This window comes from Ceratotherium simum, chromosome 19 (genome assembly GCF_057802395.1).
Source record: "Ceratotherium simum simum isolate JZ-2026a chromosome 19, ASM5780239v1, whole genome shotgun sequence".
NCBI lineage: Eukaryota > Metazoa > Chordata > Mammalia > Perissodactyla > Rhinocerotidae > Ceratotherium > Ceratotherium simum.
This window is the reverse complement of record NC_141918.1, coordinates 12,498,451-12,518,596: the sequence shown is the minus strand read 5'-3', so window position 1 is coordinate 12,518,596 and position 20,146 is coordinate 12,498,451. Positions and strand designations below refer to the sequence as shown.

Here is a 20,146-nt window from a genome sequence, read left to right as displayed (position 1 = left end):
TGGAAGAGATCTAGATGTCATTTCCTCTGGGCCTTATAAAGCTGAGATGCCATTTGTAAAGGCCTAACAGGCTCTAAGACTCAATGATGGGTCATCCTCAAGTAGAATATTTACTGCCTTTAAGCATAAAGCCAAACAACTTGGGAATTTTTAAGCTGTAAGACTAAAGGAAATGGGGCAGCAGAGGCAGTTGTAGAACCTATGTAGTCACTAGGAGAAATAAGGCCTATAGGATATTCATCTTATTACACAGTTTACTAAAGTGAGGAATGCCAGTACAAGAAACTGGGGGAGCAGGAATGAGTACTATTCAATCAAATGCAAATAATTTATACTCCTGGATAAGGGGATTTATTACATTTATACATTATTTTGTTCAAGAACAATTTATTCGTAATTTAGTAATGACTGAAAATTACAGTGGCAATGTGAGAGAGGTTTTAGTTACAATATAAGTGCATTTATTAGATTCTGAAGTACTCAAAAGGTGTTTCGATATATTCCTATTTGGAGTTAGCAGTCTACTTACTGGTCACACATCACACAGGGATTACACATTTCATTTCTCGCCAAAACAGTCTTCCTCTAGTGGTATGTAAATATGACTGGTCTCCTTTTTCTCTTAAGCTAAATGTGATCCTTCTAATTTCATTCATTTGCTTTCTAGCAGCCTCCCCATGTTAGCCTTGCCACATGGTCAGTCTTCTGTCTGGTAGGTTTTATAAATCCTAAAAGTTCCAATTCAGAAACAGCTCTAATAAACCGAGCACTGGGGGCTATAGCTAAGGAAATTAACCATGTTGTATTTTTGATAAAAAGAAGTTAAAATCTCAATGTTAAAACATTAGTTGGTAAAGTGAAGTATAGTTCAAATATATACTTCCTTTTTTTGTGTGTGAGGAAGATTAGCCCTGAGCTAACATCCGTGCCCATCTTCCTCTACTTTATATGGGACGCTGCCACAGCATGGCTTGACAAGTGATACGTCGGTCCGTGCCCGGGATCCGAACCTGTGAACCCTGGGCCGCCGAAGTGGAGCATGCGAACTTTGCTACGCCACTGGGCCAGCTCCCAAATATATACTCCTAAATTAAACTATAACCCCTACTGGAAAACATTAAATGTAATTAGAATCCATTGTCAAGAAGACACAAATGGAAAAGTGCTTAATGCTTACCTAATTCTAATTTTTCACATAGTATGAAAATTGCTCCCCCCTGCCCCCCCCAAGTCTATAAGTACATAAATAACCTTAGAAAAATAGAGAATTTAATAAGGACAGTTTTGGACATTTTTTTATGAATTTTGGAACGTGACCTTGATAAAAGTTTTAGACCAAGTATTTCAGATTTGGTCTCATTTTAGATTAAATTCAGAATGAATATTTAGAAACAAGTTATTCTGCGATGGTATGGTTAATATTAATAAGTAATAAGGTTGTCTGGAGCATGTCTTTATAAATCTCTAATGCAGATCTGGAGAAACTATAATATTCATATGTATACTTGGACATGATAGAATTGGTTTTAAAAGGATACTGGATAATTTCATTCCTTTCTTCTGAGGTTATAGAATTTGCATCCAGTTTTTCAGCAGCTGTCACAACTGTTGCAAAAGCCTTTTGAGAGAGACAACACAGAAGAAAATAAAAATCTCTACTGTTGCCAGACATCTTTTATTGCACTTGATAGCTCTATATTAAGCCAGGTGAAGCACTGCTGCTGCTGATAGCTGGCACATTTTTTTTTATTACACCAAATTTCAGATTCTCAAAATGACACTGATGATTACTTTAAATCAGATACACATTAAAAGAGAATGGAGTGGTTCCTGAATAGTCTTTATGTTTCAGAGAACTAAGAAGTGTGCAGCAAAAAACAAGAAAACTAGTCAAAGTTGAAAAGCAAAGGATGCCCTGTATCCTCTACTCCCCAACCTCCATTACCCCAGGAAAATGCCTATTTTTTCTTGGAAGTAGCCAATTATGCGTATTTTATATGGTGACAAGACATCTGTCCAATAGGGCCTTCAACAGAGTTAACTTTGTAATAGTCTTCTGAGAAGGGAAAGAATAGTTACTTAATAACAACAGTTATCCATTGCCTTGCCAAGTATTCCTTGTGCTTCCTGATTACAGCTTAAATCTACACAACTTAAATCTGTTGTGTAATTATTCCAATGTTTTTTTCTTTTGTGCAATAAGAGAAATACTAGTTAATATACTTTTTTATTCTGTTGAATAACAGAACCAACTGTGGGGTTAGATCACATACTTATTTTGACCTGGCATGAATGCAGAATTGGCTTGGTTGAGGGATCCGGGTGCGGGGGATTAGGAGTGGGACTGTTGAGCAGTTAGCTGCTTTTCTGGAGGAAATTTGAAGTATGAGGTGATTTATGCTTTCCAAACAAAAGATAGGGCATTAAAAAAAATAAGAGTTTCAAAGTACCAAAAGTATAAACACATCCCAGGAAAGTTGTCATGGATGGTTAGACAAATAAACAGCTTACTCTTTTCTCCCTGACCTACCTCTGACCAGTCCACAAGGTTGATCAACCTGCTACACTCCAGGTGCAGTTTATATGCTATGCAGATGTCGGGGGCAACATTGGGAATGCAGCCTTCTTCACTCTGCAGTGCTTCATTCTAAAAATAACAGTAAATGAAGACGACTACATTTTAGAAATGATTAGGAACAAAATTGGACGTTAATGAACCCCTAACCTAAATTTAGTAATCCAGTCAGTGGAGTCTTTGGTTTCCTTTATTTAGTGAGTTGCATTTACTCTCCAAAATTTAGCTAGTTCTTGTTAAGGATTAGGTCTTCGTTATAATCCCCCTAGCTCCTAGTCACTAGAAGAAAACTCCCAGGATCAAAAGACAAGCATATTTTTCATTTTAATCATAAATTGTTAATTTCTTCTCATTTTAATCATACATTATTTATTTCTGACATCCTAATGCATATCTGGTTTCCAAAAAAAAGTTTATGGAATTCTTTGTGGATTTTCAATAAAATGCCACTTCTAATATTTATAATTACCTGAATTCTAGCAGTTACTATACTCTATTAATAAATACCAACACACCACTACCAAGGCTATAAGTTATCTCTCAAAGAAAAGACTGTTCACAGCACTGCAGATCCTAACCCCTACAAAGACAGTGTTTTTTCTTCCTATTTGAAATCCATGGTTCTTACTGAGAGAGAAAATCTCTCTCACACATATGCACAGAGATTATAATGTATTCTCCCAAAGACTGCTGAAATTGCACCAGGTCTCTTCTGTAACCTACCACTAGCCAAAAAACCAGCTGGCACATTCTTCATACATGGAGTCACTTCTTAAGTATTCTTCGTGGCAAGATTTCTAGGTGCCTGAGTCGATAACTTATTAACAAATTTAACTTATTAGCAAAATATCAACAAATTATTTCATGTATATATAACTTACTGAAATATAGCTTGCTGAAATGTTTAAAGTGATCATTTTACTTGGTCATAAGAAAGTTTGTAAAATTCTGAACTGTCTTGAACTCTCTGTGTAAAGAACAGTTTCTTGGAACTAGCAAATGTGTCTGGATTTTAGGAGTTCTATCCCTGGCAGATTGCTGGCCCTCCTCTACACTCAGCTCTGGAGATACGTCTCAGAGTAGATCTTTCTTTGGTTTAAAATCCAAGAGGAAGTCCCAAAGTATTTCTTTTTTCCCTCAGAAACAACCATTTGGATCTTTTAAGTAATTTCACTAAGCTATACTGTTTGACCCATTGTCTACTGTTATGTCTGCAGGAAACATTTCCTTTATTTTCACAATAGTAGTAGCATTATACTCTCGAGTCTTAATGTGTATGATCTGATTTTATCACATGAAGGAGAAGACATGTACACATGATCAAAAGTTGGCAGCATTAGTTGTCTACTGATTGGTGTCTTCACTGGCTTAGAAAACACCCTCAAGTCTAAAGAATTTTTAAAAATATCTGAAAGAGGTACAACCCTGAGCTGCCAACTCCTTACTCATGAGAACTGCAAATTTACAAGATTTTTGTGATAAATAAAGTCTGGGGTCTGAACTAAACTGTCAGAGAAATCAATCTGCTTCTTACCTTGAGATAATAGTAAGGATTGTTGAGTGCAGTGTGGAGGGCGATTCGCGGAGCAGCATTCAGGTGCTCACGAAGGGTGTGGGCAGCACTGAAGTACACCACCTCGTGCAGAGGCTGTGTCTCTGGAGGCAGAAGATATTCTCTGAAACAGCCAAAGTTAGGTGTCAGCTTTTAGATAAGCACAAGTTTATTTTCAATATATTATTTTTGTCAATCCGCGGTGGAAGACTGAGCAATTAATTTACTTAAAGAGCAAAATGAACAATGACCAAAACCAAATGAAACAAAACCCAAATATCAAATCCAGTGTAGATTAACTTAGAATTGTACCTCTTCCATATATTTTTAAACACTTACAGACGCTTTAGAGTACAAGAAAGTATATATTTCAGTTCTGATTTAAACCTTTAGGAACAAGTGTGCATAAATTGCTTTTCTGCTCAAAATCTTTAAGGTAGAATTTCTTAAAGTATTAATGAATACTTTCTTAAAGTAAATTATTTAGAAAACTGAGATATCCACATTCTTTACCATAGCAAACATTTAACTCTTGGCAGTTTTGAACATAGGCCTCAGACCTGGAATGAGTTTAGGAAATTCTTTTTGGATCACAGAAAATGTTTTAATTGATATCTCTCACAGAAATGATACCTTGAAAGCTTTTGATATGTTAGAATTACTTTTTACTTAAGAAGGCAGAGAAGGCTAAATTTTAGCTTCAGAGTATTGAAAAACAAGCACATTGTTATCATTAAAATTTCAATTTTTAAAAAAACCACCGTAATGGGATTTTTCTGTCTTATTTATGAGCTAGATGACAAACCAATTTTAATGAAATCTGAACTTAAAAAATAAATCATTAAAAAGTTCACTTTAAATGTATAATGAGCCCATCAGCTGCTCTGTGCCATGACAGTAACATTGCCCTTGAGTGGCCTGGAAGGTAGTAAACTGGAAGGCAGAAGCTTTGGCACACACAACCCAAAGACAGAGTAATAAGTCACTAACTCGATTAAAGTAGTTAACTCACATGCCTTCATAAAGATTCCTAGGGCTTAGTCCAGTCCTGGGCTTAAAGTATTTTGGTCACATGACAGATTTGTTACAGCTCCTTTTCCCACCAGTGCAGGCAGAACAAAGCAACTACCTCAGCCCAGCCACCAGGAAAATCCCTCTCTTCCTGGTGTCCTGGGTTTCTCCCTTCTGGAGAGGATACCACTGCCTAGAAAATCCTGCTACACCTGCTTCACCTGTGTGGTCAGGGGCTTTGAGGAAGAGAGGAAGTGAAGAGGGTATTAACCATGTACATCACTCATTCACTATCTCCCTTCTCCCTGTCTCAAGAGCTCCTGGCCCCCTGCTCATTCCACTTCTGGATGCTGCTCCTTCTCTCGAGTCAATGGGAATAAAACTCATTTGCAAAGAGTGTATGATTTTGACTTGCCCCGAAGACCAGCATTCTACACCTCAAGTACTACTAACATCTTACTCAAGATTAAGTTAATTTAGCTGTAACTTCGGGAATGGGTGATGCTGACTGCCTCCCTGGACAGGTGAACTACCCCTTTGTAATTTCTGACCATAAACTCTTCCTATACCAACCTCAGGCTGTTTCTCCCCAATCATTACAAGACCCTGTTGAAGTCCTTGCTCTCTAATAAGGACTGGAAATCCAACAAGGCAACCAGAGTCAATTTCAGAGAAACTACTGTCTCATGTTTGTACTCCTCTCCCTTTTAAACATCTTTATTTTGTTTAGAAATTCAGTTAATTCCCAAGGCAAAAAGCCTTTGGATATCCTCAAAGAACCTCCATTAGAGGCAAAATAAAATATTTGCCTATACTTCGTTTCCACTGGGCTGTTAGTTGAACAACAGTAACCAAACATCATCATATATTAGAATTTTTGTCTAACTGCACTTGGAGATTGGCATAAAAATAGACTTCTGCATCTTATTTGCTGTGAGAAGAAATAAGCAGTGAGTTTGGCACTAGAGCATTGGACGATGCTGATTTTGGATTCAGATCAGAGTTCACAAGCAAAAGAAAGGTGGTTTTGAGGGAACTGGTAGCACCACTTAATAACAACAAGGCTACAAAGTTGAAGCTTGTATTTTGGTGAAAACAGTAACTTAGGAAGTGACAACTTACTCTCTGCTCTCACTAGTTTCAGCAAGAGCTGCTCATGGTATACTGGGAATCCTGCCTCCTGGAGTCTACTGCTTATATTTATCTTGATAGGACATCCTTTCTCCAGAACGCCAAGCTGTGGTCAAATATCTGTGATGTGGTCCTTGGGGACAGTCTGGAGAAATGGAGAGGGCCTTCTGACAGATGTCAGCAGACTGGGACTGTGTGACTTTCCACAAGTCACAGCCTCTCTCTAGACTTTAGCTGCCACATGACTCCTCAGGTCCCTTTTAGCTCTAACATGCTATAATCCTAATCTCTTCCCTCCTGGGATAGTCGATCTTGGTAAAGACAGTAAATCCTAGTATGGCAAATTTTATGATTTCACAACACATTTCAGTCATGCTCAGCTTTGTTTCATTAACTGCTCAGAAAGGTAAAAAGTCAGACATGTTAGGTCAAAGATCACAAAAGGGGAATGGTTTGTTTGGTTTCAGAGCCTACAATTTGGGATTTGTGGGAACTCAGAAAGGAACCTGACATTTGGCCTATAAATTATGCTAAATTACATGGCAAAATTATTTTTTAGCAACTACACAAGTCACAACTTGGTAAAAGGGAAGAGCCAGGAACTTGGGGCTAGAAACTACAAGAGCAGGAAAGCCCAGAAGGGCAAGGTTAACTATATGAGTTCTAAAAGGGCATTTCTGGCCAATAGGTCAGTTCAATATTGCATTGCATCACTTTTATATGACACATTTCCCTCACTTTAACCTTCCCTTTGTCACACTTGGTTGATCATTTGGATCTCTTTCATGACATTAGTAATTTCTCCCTAATGACTCGAACAATCACTCTGCCCCTACATTGTCCTGGAAAATGTTCACTTTGAAGAAATATAGGTAATTTATCAGAAAACCACTCTTTGTCTTCAATAACTGAGCTGCTATTTTCTTAGTACTAGTGCCTAGCCTGCTGTTGAGTTTGAATTGCCATTAAAAAACAGAATAAGCAATGATAAGTAAGTTATTTCCTACTTTTTAACTATTAAATCATTTTATTTTTCACACCTCTTATTTTTTTCGATGGCATGTCCCAATTGCCTGAAAGGCAGCTCAGGTGGGTGATTTTACACAGCTACATAAAGCTGGCTTTTGGGATATCCATGAATCAGAATGACATAGGTGTCCCAAAAAGGAATCATCTTAAAATACACGTGGATTTCTAAATTTACTATGAGTACATTTCTCAACATGAATTTAATGCTGATAATGAGTTGCACTGGTATTCTTTAGAATTACAAGTCCTTTACTCAGGATAAAATAGGGCATTACAGCTAGTCTGCTCTGTCTGTTTTCTGGGCTTGGCCCAGATCCAGCAATTCTTAGCAAAGATAAAGGGCACTGCAAACACTTTGTTATTAGAAAGGAGACACTCAGTTTCTGTTTCCACCCCCAGCGCCACCCCTGCCCTACCTAATGAACTAGATTAAATTTAAACCTGTGTTCTTGAACTGGCAGTAAAAGAATGAACTAAGTCATTTGATTAGACATCCTAATAAGGATGGAAAAGGAATCAAAATTACAATTCTAAACTGGATGGAGGAACCTGAAAAGCATAAAGCCTAATCTAGGAGAAGGTGTCCTAGATTGGCTAGGGACAGCTATCACACCAGTGTTATTTGGGAAAATAGCCTGGGTTTTAGCTCTTAAGAGCAACAGACTCACCTCACCAGACTGTCAATGAAGTTCACAACTTTTTCTCTGAGTACTTCAAACTTGGTCTGCTTCTTACTGGTTCTTCTTAACTCCTTCATTTCCAGTAAGGACTATGGATGAAAGAACCTTTTCTGGTGATTCTCAGACAGAACACCCCTAAGAGGGCAGCTCTGTTGCTTAGGCAGAGGCGGCTGATGCCCTTTCCATAAAACAAAATGTGCAAAGCAAGAACCAGATCAAAATAGATTGTGTTTATTTATTTTTAAAGCCTGGAAAGAATCTCTCCTTGTAGGTATTTTGCTTCAAATATATATCAAGTGAATTTTCAGAGAAAGAGGAAAAGGGCAGTTCACCTCGTTATTAAGTCACTGTCCACAACCTGCTACTTCATTTAAGTAAAGGACTTAGAAGAAAAAGAAAAAAACCCCTTGCCCTTTTGCCATACCAACAGAACAGACTCATGTGTTTTGTTTTGCTTAAATTGAAATTTTACTCTACGTTTATCATAATTTGGTATGAGGGTACAAAGAAGGTTCTTTACTTTGACAACCAAGATCCTAAAGTTAGAACTACCTGAAAAAGATTATATTAGACATACACTGTGGCTCAATTTCTGCTCTACACTGAATATGCATTAAAAAAAATCAAGAAAAGTATCTAAAACTAATAAGTTTTGGATCTCTCTGTTTGATCAAACTTGAAGACAAATACATCAGATAAATAATCAGATTACTTTTTTTGCAACCATGTTCCCATTTTCCCTTATTGCTAGTTAATTCTTTTTCTCTCTCTGAGGCTACAGTAACAGTTTTCACCTATTTTAGCTAGTAAATTAGCTAGCATACATGGAGAATGGGAATGGCAGTGGGATAAACAGGACGTTCAATTTATAAGTGAGTTGCAAAGTCTGCTTTGTTTCTGGCTGTAGTTTAAAAATGAAAACAGTATCCACGTAGAACTAATCTAGAGCACACACCAAAAAAAGGGAACATCACAGGATGTTGGAAGGAAAAGAAAGTAACCTGACCTTCTGAAGATGATAGAGGTCTGTCTTCTGAAGCCCCTTTGACTGTGACCCAGAAGTATCTTCTTCATCTTTGGCTTCTGCTTTTAATACAAAACCAATATCCATTTACTAGGGTATATCCATTCAAATCAAGAGAACAAACATTTCTACTACTGGAGGAAAATAAAGTTTCATTTTTTTTTAATGTGTCAAGGGATCAAGCTTCCATCAGATAAATGATTTCTTCCAGAAGCTGAAGGTCAATAAATATTACATAAATTATGCTACAGAGAAGTCTTCAAAAAACCAGCTACTGTATTTTTTAAAATGTGACCACAAGGACAACAAAACAAAATACAAACAAAACCCCCAAACCAACAGCAAAAAGCTCCAAATCTTTGTGCTGCTATAAATAGCTTTTAAAAAACAAACAAACCAATTTATACTGTATTCCTTTGATTATGTCAAGATTGTAAAAAATACAAACCTACACTCTGGCAAACTTGGCCTCAATCTTCCAGTTCACTATTTTTGATACAACGTTATTTGAGTACGAAGAGGGTAGTGCATAAAAGTTCTCAAATATTCTACTAAAACGCAAAGTGCATCATGGTTCTTTAGCAAAGGGAACAGAAAATCACACCTGGCAAAAGGTGTAGGTGTGCTTCTAGAGAGCATGAGGCCCTAATACCCACCCTCCTCCTAGTGCAGGGCAGATTTTAGGAACCTCACACTCACATGCCTGATTTGTCCTAAATCTAAGACAGGAGGATGATGCTGGAGAATCTGCATTGTTCTCAAAGAACAAATTTCCTTTTAGCCATGGATAATTCTTGGTTCAACAAAGATATAATTTAAAGTTAAAATATCTAATAAATTATTTGTCCCATTTCATTACCATGTAGCAGAGCCTTAAAAATAAATCTGATATGACACTGTGACCTACTTAACCCTCCAAATGTAATTTTAAACCCAGACTGTAATATGTAATAATTGTTAAGGAACCAGAGATAGCATATAGCAAATATTTCTACTTGTCCAACGTGGGGGGTTTAATTTCACTTATTATTATTAACAATGTGTCCCTTACTCTCCACCTTCCCATTTCTAAAAGCTGCATTCCTTTATTTAGTATTAGCACATCACAGAATTTGTTCACTAGCTTATGTTACATAAACTTTAATTAAAATTATAATATCTGCAATTTCATTTTATAAAAATCCCTATGAGTCTAATTTTGTAAAAGATTGAAATTTACCTAATTTATCTTATATTCTTCTAAGTCTTTTACCCTATTTATGTCCTTAAGGGTGGCCCCTTACTGTCCCAGTGACCATAATTCGGGGGACATTTAAATTGTGAATCAGTGAAAAAAAAAACAATGAGCTGGTGGTTAAGAGAGGCGGGCTCTAGTCCGGGTGCTACCAATGGCTAGCTGTGGCATCTTGAGCAAGTTACTTTCTCTTCCTGGGCTTTAGTTTCTGTTTGTAGCTGTACTCAATGATCTCTGTGATACCAATTTCCAGCCCTTTAAAATTTTTATGATTTGAAAAATGGTTCAGCTCAGGCTGTAGTGCAAAAGAGCAATGCCTACACATAACTTGGAAGGAACCGCCTCAGTACTGTCGAGTACTTCATCCTAGCTGCTCATGCCACTGAGAGTCAAGCAAACTTTCTCTTTCACTTTCCATTGACTAAGCACTCATCAGGTACATAGCATTGCAGCTATGGAGAGACATGGAGGGATTTCAGCAAAAGCAGTTTCCTAAATCCAAAGGATTTTCAAGACAAAGAAACACTTGCCAAACAAAGAAATGATACAGACATTCCAAGTGAAATATTTTCACCATGCCATGTCCAATCTATGTGCTTATACACCCAACTGCCTCTTTTTCCCAAACTCCGTTAAAAATTTCCCTAACTAGGGGAAAATAAAAGGTGCACACTCATTTTGTTTGTTTTACCAAAAAGAATATCATACTTTGGTGCTAGAAGTAGGGCAAGAGAAGAGCCCATGAAGTTAATGATCAGTATCAATCCATGGTACCCCATTACAACAAAGAAGTCCTGAAGCATTAGAGAACAGAACATGGCTACCTGTACACAATCAGGCGCCCCGAGCATTGAGCAAATACAAATGACTGTGTGGAGGTCAAAACCAAGGCAACTGTAACCCTCCAACACTGAGGAATGCCAAGCTTCCTCAGTTCATTTAGGACTGAAAGACTAAAGATTTTGTAAATCTGATTAAAGCAAACCTCATGCATATTTTGGTAATCAGCATACCAATGAGCCTCATTGCTATGAAAGCAGTTCACAGCTATTCATTTTTCAGGCTTACAAATGATTTATGCAGTGTTTTTGAAATCTATAAAGAACTTAATGAAATGCTTAAGAAAAAACATCTAAAAGGAGTCCTTAATTATGATACCATGCTACTCTCTCCAATCTTTTTGATTCCTGTTGTTGCCATTATTTTTTTTAAGGTAAGTCCTCCAGACTTTCCATCTGGAAAAAGAATTTTTTTTTTCTGCCCATTTGATGCTTTTCATCATTTAAACCAAATCTAAAAGAGAACCATTTAGCCTATTTGTGATTGTGGTTGAGGCTGGGTATACTGACTGCTCATGAACTACTTTATCTCTTCATCTCTCAACACATCAGAATGTGGGGTTTTCCATGCTATTTTAGTTAAATGACTGTCATGGCCAGTAGAATTGGCAAGATATTATGTTCTCACCATCAAGGCTCTGAAACTGGGCCAGGAGCTCCTCTATTCTCTTTGCTGTGCTGCCAAGCTGCTTTTCAGAAGAGGACTTAAAAACCTTGAAACATTTCTCAAGTATGGTCATCAGTTCATCCTTTGCCAACATCCTAGAACAGAATCAGTGACAGATGTAATATAACTGGAAAATTAATATACTTAAAAAACATTGTCTACATATTAAATGTTTCTGGTCAGAAGACAATGGTGTAAATTCTTCATTAGTAGCTACCAACTTTTTTTGGAGAGATTTTCCTCAGTGTATGTGACAGTCAGAAGTATTCAGAAGAGTTCTCACATAAAACTCAACTGAGAAAATTTACAAAGATCTGGGTTCACAGCCTGGCTCTGGCACTTACTATGTCTGTAACACAGAAGAAGTTACTAAACATCTCTCTCTGATCCTTGGTTTCCTTGTCTGTAAAATGAAAATAAGAACTCATATATTTCATAGGTTAGATGGAGGCTTAAAAATTAAATGAGAAGACACATTTGAAGAATATAGCACAGAGCTTACCACACAGCAGGCATTTAAGGTTAGTTTCCCTCTCCTTCAGATCTAAATGTAAATATGAGACAAGAAATGTCCTCTGACGATAGAACACTTAGGCTAAATGAAAGCTTATTTGAAATGACCAAAAGAGTAGCACAATCATTTCTCTAATTGTTACCATTTTAGCCAAGCTTTACATCTTCCACGGGCTTTATAAACATCAGTCAGTAAATCCACTGAACTTTAAACAAGGTAGGCAATTCTGCACACGTAGAATGGTTGTGTAACTCATTCAAAGCTATAGAGGAAATCTTTGTTAGAAATGGAGAACACAGATATTCTAAAATTAGGATCCTGTTCTCAGAGCCATTACTTATAGGATCTCTCCACTAAGATCATATTCAGTAACAGAATGAAAAGGAACCAGGTCAGTATTAGTAATTATTAATTGCCATGACACAAGTATACAAATTAGTCTCAGCAAACAGACCTAAATCGTCAAGAGTACAGTGATTAAAAGTTTTTATATTAATCATCAAGAAACATCAGACAAATCCAGAATGTGGGCCATTTTGCAAGATAACTATCTTATGTTTGACATTTTTCATAATAAAAAATTGGGGAAAAATACTAATACTCCTAAGTTAGGAAAAAGAGATATAAAGCTAGGTAGATTATAACTACTGAGAAATTAAGCTGGTTACTTCAACTAAAACTTAAATCAAAAAATTAAAAAATGTCAACCAATAAATACAGAAACTGGTAGGGATGGGCAAAAAGTAAACTTTTCCCTAGTTTTAAGAAAAAGTATAAACTCTTCTCTTCCTCTTTCTACAACAGTGAAATAATTATCCAAAGTGTTTTCTTTATCTGTGAATGAAAGGCCGCTAACAGGTCGAAGAAAACTAAACCGACACATTTAATTCTTGATTACATTTGAGATTATTTACAACCTCTGGCTTTCTATTGCGCAGATGGAGTTAAACTGTTAAGAGAAGAGAGTTAATCACTCAGTCTTGATGCACTTGAACAATCTGTTATACCTGACCTACAGCCCTACTCAAATGGACAAGATCAGCATTTCCAGGGTCCAAGGAATCACTGGCACTGGCTTGCTGGGAAGGGCAAAGAGGCTGCAAGAATGGTGGCGAAGGGCGAACCCACATCAGCAGCACCCTAAGGACTAGCTTCCTAGGCTACAGGCAGCCACACCTCACATCTATTTGCAGCTTGCAAAATTGAATATCAAGGAAGGCAAAGCGTAGACTATTATTCATTTTCAAGGTGCAAGAAAAAATGGCATTATGTCATAAAATTTTTAAATCAAACTTTATTAGTCATAACTTTTAATATGACATTTGATTGGAAGGGGTAGATCTTTCACCTTAGATGTAAACTTCCAGGGATTCAGATAATTATTACTCTTTTTATTCTTAGCCAAAAATTTTGTTCTTATTGTTTCCAGAGTAGCAAAAGATCTTAAACTTTTCAAAGTACTCTCTGGTTTAAAATAAAAGAAGACTTGAAGTAAGGCTGATTAGAGCTAATAATGTGATCAACCCAATAAAGTCATTAATTAAGATTTTTTCAATTAAATTATATATACTCACAAAGAATCAACAAAGATGCCTGCTATCATCACTATTATTCAACATCATTCTAGAGTTTAGTCACTACAACAAATTAAGAAAAAAGAAGCAAGTGGTATAAACATCAGCAGGAAGATGAAATTTATTATGTGCATATGATATGACTATAAGGTTAGAAAATCTAACTGTGGAAGTATTAGAGTGTAAAAAGGTGTGTGGATATAAGACAAATATATATGTGTGTGTATATACACAGACGTGTGTTAATACTTTGCATATACATGTAATCAATATTGTAGTTTAAACCTATTTAAGAAAAAAGAGCATGTTCAAAATGGCAACACAAACTATAGAATACACAGTAATATACTTTATAACAAATGTGTAAGACATAAAAAATGAAAGCCCTGAATAAATGAATAGACATTTTTAAGTTCTAACCCTCAATATTGTAAAGATACAAATTCATTCCAAATTAATCTATATATTTAACACTTTTTGAAAGAAAATTCCAGTGGGTATTTTTTTAAAACCTCATAAAATTATTCTAAAATTTATCTGGAAAAATAATTGTTCCTAAAAAAGAGGAACAATGTATGTATACTTGAGTGTGTGTAGTGGGGCTATCGATATATCAAAAGGTACAGTGATTAAAATCAGATGGTACTTGTATAGGAACAGACAGGCCAATAGAAGAGAATAAGAGTCTAGAAAGAGATCAAGGTATATATCGGAATTTGATACATGACATAAAGGTAGCATTACAAATCAGTGGGGAACAGATGGGAGTTTCTGGAAATAACTAGTTTGAAAAAAAACAGATCACTACCTCAATGCATTTCAGATAAAATAAAAATGAGAGTATGGTGTGGGAGTCGGGGAAAGAACCAGTCCATCAACCATAAAATACTAGAAGAAAACAAAGAAAGATACTTAAGCCTGATAATAGCCAGCATGGGCAAGAGTGTGGGGAGCAAATACTGATATATTGTTGGCACAAGTGTACCTTGGTACAATAGTGTTTATATTTTAGACTCGGAAAGTCTGTTTATGTATATATTTTGTGGAAATAACTATACAAATGTGCAAAAACACACTCACTCTCAGCGATTACTGTTTGTAACAGAGAAGAATTAGAAACAATCCAGAGACCAGCCTAGTGGCGCAAGCGGCTAAGTGCACCTGCTCCGCTGTGGTGGCCTGGGAATCGCCGGTTCGGATTCCGGGCGTGCACCGACACACTGCTTGGCAAGCCATGCTGTGGTGGCGTCCCATATAAAGTGGAGGAAGATGGGCACAGATGTTAGCCCAGGGCCAGTCTTCCTCAGCAAAAAAAAAAAAAAAAAAGAAGGAGGACTGGCAGATGTTAGCACAGGGCTGATCTCACAAAAAAAATAAACAAAAAGAAACAATCTAAATATATATCAAACAAGGAACTAGTTAAATAAAATGTTACAATTGCAAAACACAGGGTATTACATAGCAGTGATAAATGATGACGTAATACTAGAGATGACAGCTAACATTTATATGCACACATATGTACCAGGCATCATTTGATCTCCACAACACTGTATGATGTAGGTACTATTATTATTCCCATGCTAAGAGATGAGAAAACAGAGGCACAGAAAACTTTAGTAACTTGTCCAGAGTTTGGTAATTGGCACAGCTGGAATTTGAACCCAGTCTGGCTTGGCATCTATGCTTTTACGGACCATACTATACTGTATATCAAGACACAGTGTCTATGGTAGAATATCAGGTGCAAAACAAATAACTACCACTACAAAAACCAACCAAACAAATACAAAAAACAAAAAAATGCAAGCTGTAGAACACTGTATATAGTATGATTTAATATATGTTCGTGCTTGGAAAAAATCTGTAAGTACAAATTGCTAACAGTGGATAACTGGCTTTCAAAGTTATGTAACACCAGGGGTAATATCAGAAAAGTGCTGTTATGTTTTCATTTAGATTACTACTAGAGTGACTCCAACAAGCACTTTGGATAAACCAAACCTAACTGAACAAAATTAATAGAAAACAAAACTTAATTGAAAACTAAAAAATGAAAAATTTAATTTATCCCAAAAGGTTTGTTATATATAGCACCCCAAATCGAAAAGTAAGGACTGAGTCTAGCCACTAGACGAGCATTTTTCAAACTGGGTTTTCAAAATGGGTTTCAACCATTAGTAGTCATGAAACCATTCATTCATTCAATAAATATTTATTGAATGCCTAGTACCTACCAGGCACTGTTCTGGGCATTTGGGATACACCTCAGTGAATCAAAACCCCCTGTCTTCATAAAACTTACACTCTAGCAGGGGTGGGGAAGTGGTGTACAGACCACAAACATTACCTATCTCATGTTACTATATGTTAAAAATTAGTATTATGGAAAAATATTGAGCAGAGTAAGGGGGGATGGTTTGGGGTGGGCAGGTAGGTTTCAATTTTAAAATGGTTATTAGGCCTCATTGAGAAGATGACATTGACCAAACATGTGTGGGAGGTAAGAGACTTAGCCACACAAATATCTAGAAGAGATTTTCCTGACCGAGAGAACAATGCATGCAAAGGCCTATGGTGGGTGTGCGTCTGGCATGTTAAGGAAGAACAAGGATGCCAAGGTGACTGAAGTAGAAAGAGAGACCAAGTAGTAGGAGATGAAATCAGAGAGGCAATGGGGGGCTAGATCATGTTGGGTCATTGTATAGACTGGGGCTTTTACTCTGAGTGAAAAGGGGAGTTAATGGGTTTTGAACAAAGGAATGACATTATCTGACATATTTTAAAAGGATTATTCTGACTGTTGTTTTGAGAAAAATCTGTAGGGGAACAAGTGTGGAAGCAAGGAAACCAGTTAGGAGGCTCTTGCAATAAGCCAGGTGAGAGATGATGGTGACTTGGTCAATGAGAGAAGGCGGCAAGAAGAGGTTTGATTCTTGATATATTTGGAAGGCAAAACTCAGGTTTTTGGCTTTGACCACAGGAAGATTCTAGGTTTCAGGGGGAAGATCAAGCATTCAGTTTTGAACACGTTAACTTTGAGATGTGTATCAGATGTCCAAGTGGAGGTGTTAAATAGGTAGACGGACGTTAACAGTCTGGCACTCAGGAGAAAAGTGTGGGCTTTTGACTAAGCCCTGGGGGCACTGTTATGTTAGGCTGTCAGGGAGAAGAGAAACCACCAAAGAAGACTGAGAAGGAGCATGCACTGCGCAGGAGGAAAACCAAGAGAGGCTGGGTCCTGGAAGTCATTAAGGAAGGAGTGATGAACTGTGTTAAATGCTGCAAATAGGTTAACGCAAATGAAGACGGAGAATGGATCATTAGATTTAGGAACATGGATGTTACTGATGACCTTGATCAAAGTAGTTTTGATAGAGTGCAAAAACCATCAGTTAAAGAGAGAATGAGAGGAGGAATGGGAGACTGTGACAAGGCTTTTGAATTTTGGTGGATTCCATCTAGCATTTTGCTTTAAAAGAAACAGAATAAAACTGAAAAGAAAATATCAGAATTTAAAAGTTTGAAAGCCACCACACTAGATTACTTTAAAGAGAAAGGAAAAAACACATCTAAGATAGGTCACATTAATGCCAAAAAAGAGCTATATCTTTAACGAACTTGATTAAGTGATTATATCGCTATCAGGTAAATGGTTCAAAAAAGGCTTGTGATACTTAATGTGTGAAAAGCTTCATAGGTTGTCATAAAAAAATGTTTCCTTAACTAAGATAGAATGAGAATCATTTAGCAATCATTAAAAGCAATCATCCTGCAGGGCAATGGAGTGTTCTGCTTCAACATGAAGAAAGCCAATAATTTTTGGTTAAGTAGGTACTGATTATGTAAACGTCTGATTGAGAACAGGCTACAAGGAGAAACTGGTCAATCCATGGCTAATGCAAAGATCTTCTGAATAATAACTTCTGAAGTTCTAAAACAGCTTCAAAAAATATTCAAAAACTCAAACCTGCAAATATATCAGTGAAGACTAGAAGAAAACAAAACAAAAAAAGCTTACAAAAATCACATTCACAGGGGCCAGCCTGGTGGCGTAGTGGTTAAGTTCACGCTTTCCACGTCGGTGGCTCACGGTTCACCAGTTCGGATCCTGGGTGCGGACCTACTCGCTGCTCATCAAGCCATGCTGAGGTGGCATCCCACATAGAAGAACTAGAAGGACCTACGACTAGTTGTTTCTAAAAACTATATGTGTTTTTATATTTTTCTAAGTATATATATATTTTATTGATGCACTATAAAAGTATACCCCTTAGTTCATGAGAAAGAAAAAAAAGTTGTCAAACTAAGTTTCATCCACTATTTGAATTTTTAAAATTAGTATTTCTTAGCTACTTGTTCATTTTACTAGCAGAAAAGTGGTAGCAGGAACTAAATGTTTAATAAAAATAAAACTTAAAATACAAATTCAGATCTTTTTTCTGTTTATTGAGATAAAAAACCACTGCTCACTACTGGCAGTGGAATACTTTAGTCCAGTTTTGAAACAAATTTGAGATCAACTGCCCAAAGCCATCCAGCTTCTCTATAGATAAGGACTTTTCTTTTCCTTTGATGGCTTCATTTTTTCCTCAATCTTTGGTGCCCCCTCTCATTCTCCTTTATTTTCTAGAACAGTGTTTCTCAAAGTGTGGTCCCCGGACCATCTGTCCAAATGTGGTGGTGTGCTTGTTAAATGCAGATTTAAATGGTCCTGCTGACCACCACAGCCAGGTTCCCAACAGTCAGATTCAGAATCTTTGGGGAGAAGGTGGAAATCTACATGTTTAATATACCTCAGCTGATTCTTATGCACACTAAAGCCTAAAAATCATTACTCTAAAAACAGTGACTCTCAATATCTTTTGCTTTAAAATGAGCTTCAACAATTCAGCTGTTTGTCTGATTTTACCACAAGCCCACAGATAATTGTGGAGGACCTGATGTGATGCAAATTCAGGATTGGCAATCCCTGTTCTGAAAAAAAGAAATTATATTTTAATGGTGCAGTGTCATATAGCTTCTTCATGGACAAATCTAGATCATCAAAAGTTACATTATTGCTATTTAGGAAGGATCTCATAGACTGTGGAGCTGTGTCATTTTTCATAACTAGATCTTTAAATATCATCTAAAGTTGATCTGCAAAGTCAGGAAACAATGTGTTATTTAGATTCCAAATCTCTAATCTCTTTGAACTAAGCTCAAGTGATCCAATGTTAATATTATTACTTGGGTCATGTTTTTTTAATTCAATGAAAGCTGAGCTGACCTGCTAATATATTACTGTTTAACTCAAAAGCGTTACTCAGAAATTAGAGTAATTTCTTTCAGCCTAAAGTAAATTCCTTCAGCTATCAATCAACTTCAATTTACAAATCTGTTTCTGTAGCAAGCTCATAAGGTTACACTTGGGATAAGCAGCCTAGACACTGTGGCTCCTTTCATTTATATGTCTGTATCCTGTGCCAAGATGACTAGTGTCAGGATTGACGGGGGGCAGATTGAGTCCACAAAAGCTTGCTCTGCTGGCTCATTTTAAAATTTTGGGTACACTCTGAACATGGACTATTGGCCACAAACCCATATAAATTTCCTTTTATATCACCTCTCAAATAATTGGAATAGGGCTGAAAAATGGACTGAACTTTGAAGATTCATATTTAAATTCCAGCTCTGCCAACTGCAGAAAAGTCACTCAATATTTCTGGCTTTGGTTTCCTTATTTGGAAGAAAATGGGATAACTCTAGATGAGTAAGTCTCTATTAACAGGGTGGAGGGCACAGTAAATTCCCCAAAGAAGAGGGGCACACTTTTCATTTTCCCCAATCCAAGAACTGTTGTAGCGATCTACTGCTACTGATGTGAGAGGGTAGTATGCTTAGGTCCAGCTGATCCATTATGTTCCTATAAGTTGAGGACACTATGATTTATATCAACCCTTAAAACCTTATTATTGAAGCAAAGTTTTTCGAATTTCAAAAGTTTGAAAAATTCTTGGTCTAGTGTTTGATTTCTAGATGGCTATTTTGAAATTCTTTCCAATAGAGAGGTAAGTTTTTCTTCGTAAGATCTTTCATAGCTGATGAGGAAAAGCCAGTGTACTCACCTAGCTCACTGCTAGGTTAGCATCCTTTTTACCACTTCCTATTCCAAAACTTAAATATATCCTTATGGAATGATACATGGTTGCATGAAAAATTAACCAACTCATATCTTGCATAATAAGTCTTCATGCTCTAAGAGTTGACTGAGAGAGGAAAGATTATGGAAGACACGCAGAACCATTGCACTCATGTCAAATTATGACATATT

General features: G+C 36.7%; 1 protein-coding gene across 5 annotated transcripts in view; it reads right to left on the bottom strand.

The window, feature by feature from the left end:
• Positions 1-310: 310 nt before the first annotated feature.
• Positions 311-20,146, bottom strand: part of ORC3 (origin recognition complex subunit 3) — a 58,913-nt gene continuing 39,077 nt past the window's right edge. For 3 of the 5 annotated variants that reach the window (XM_087443859.1, XM_087443861.1, XM_087443863.1), the window contains 7 exons: positions 11,704-11,837; positions 8,985-9,064; positions 7,967-8,067; positions 4,110-4,251; positions 2,531-2,647; positions 1,539-1,618; positions 311-769 (listed from right to left, as the gene is read on the bottom strand). In XM_087443859.1, coding sequence (XP_087299985.1) covers positions 664-769; positions 1,539-1,618; positions 2,531-2,647; positions 4,110-4,251; positions 7,967-8,067; positions 8,985-9,064; positions 11,704-11,837 — 760 coding nt within the window. In that variant the 3' untranslated portion in view covers positions 311-663. Of the gene's footprint in view, positions 777-1,538; positions 1,619-2,530; positions 2,648-4,109; positions 4,252-7,966; positions 8,068-8,984; positions 9,065-11,703; positions 11,838-20,146 lie in introns of all 5 variants that reach the window. The other 2 variants (XM_087443862.1, XM_087443860.1) reach the window with 2 other exon arrangements.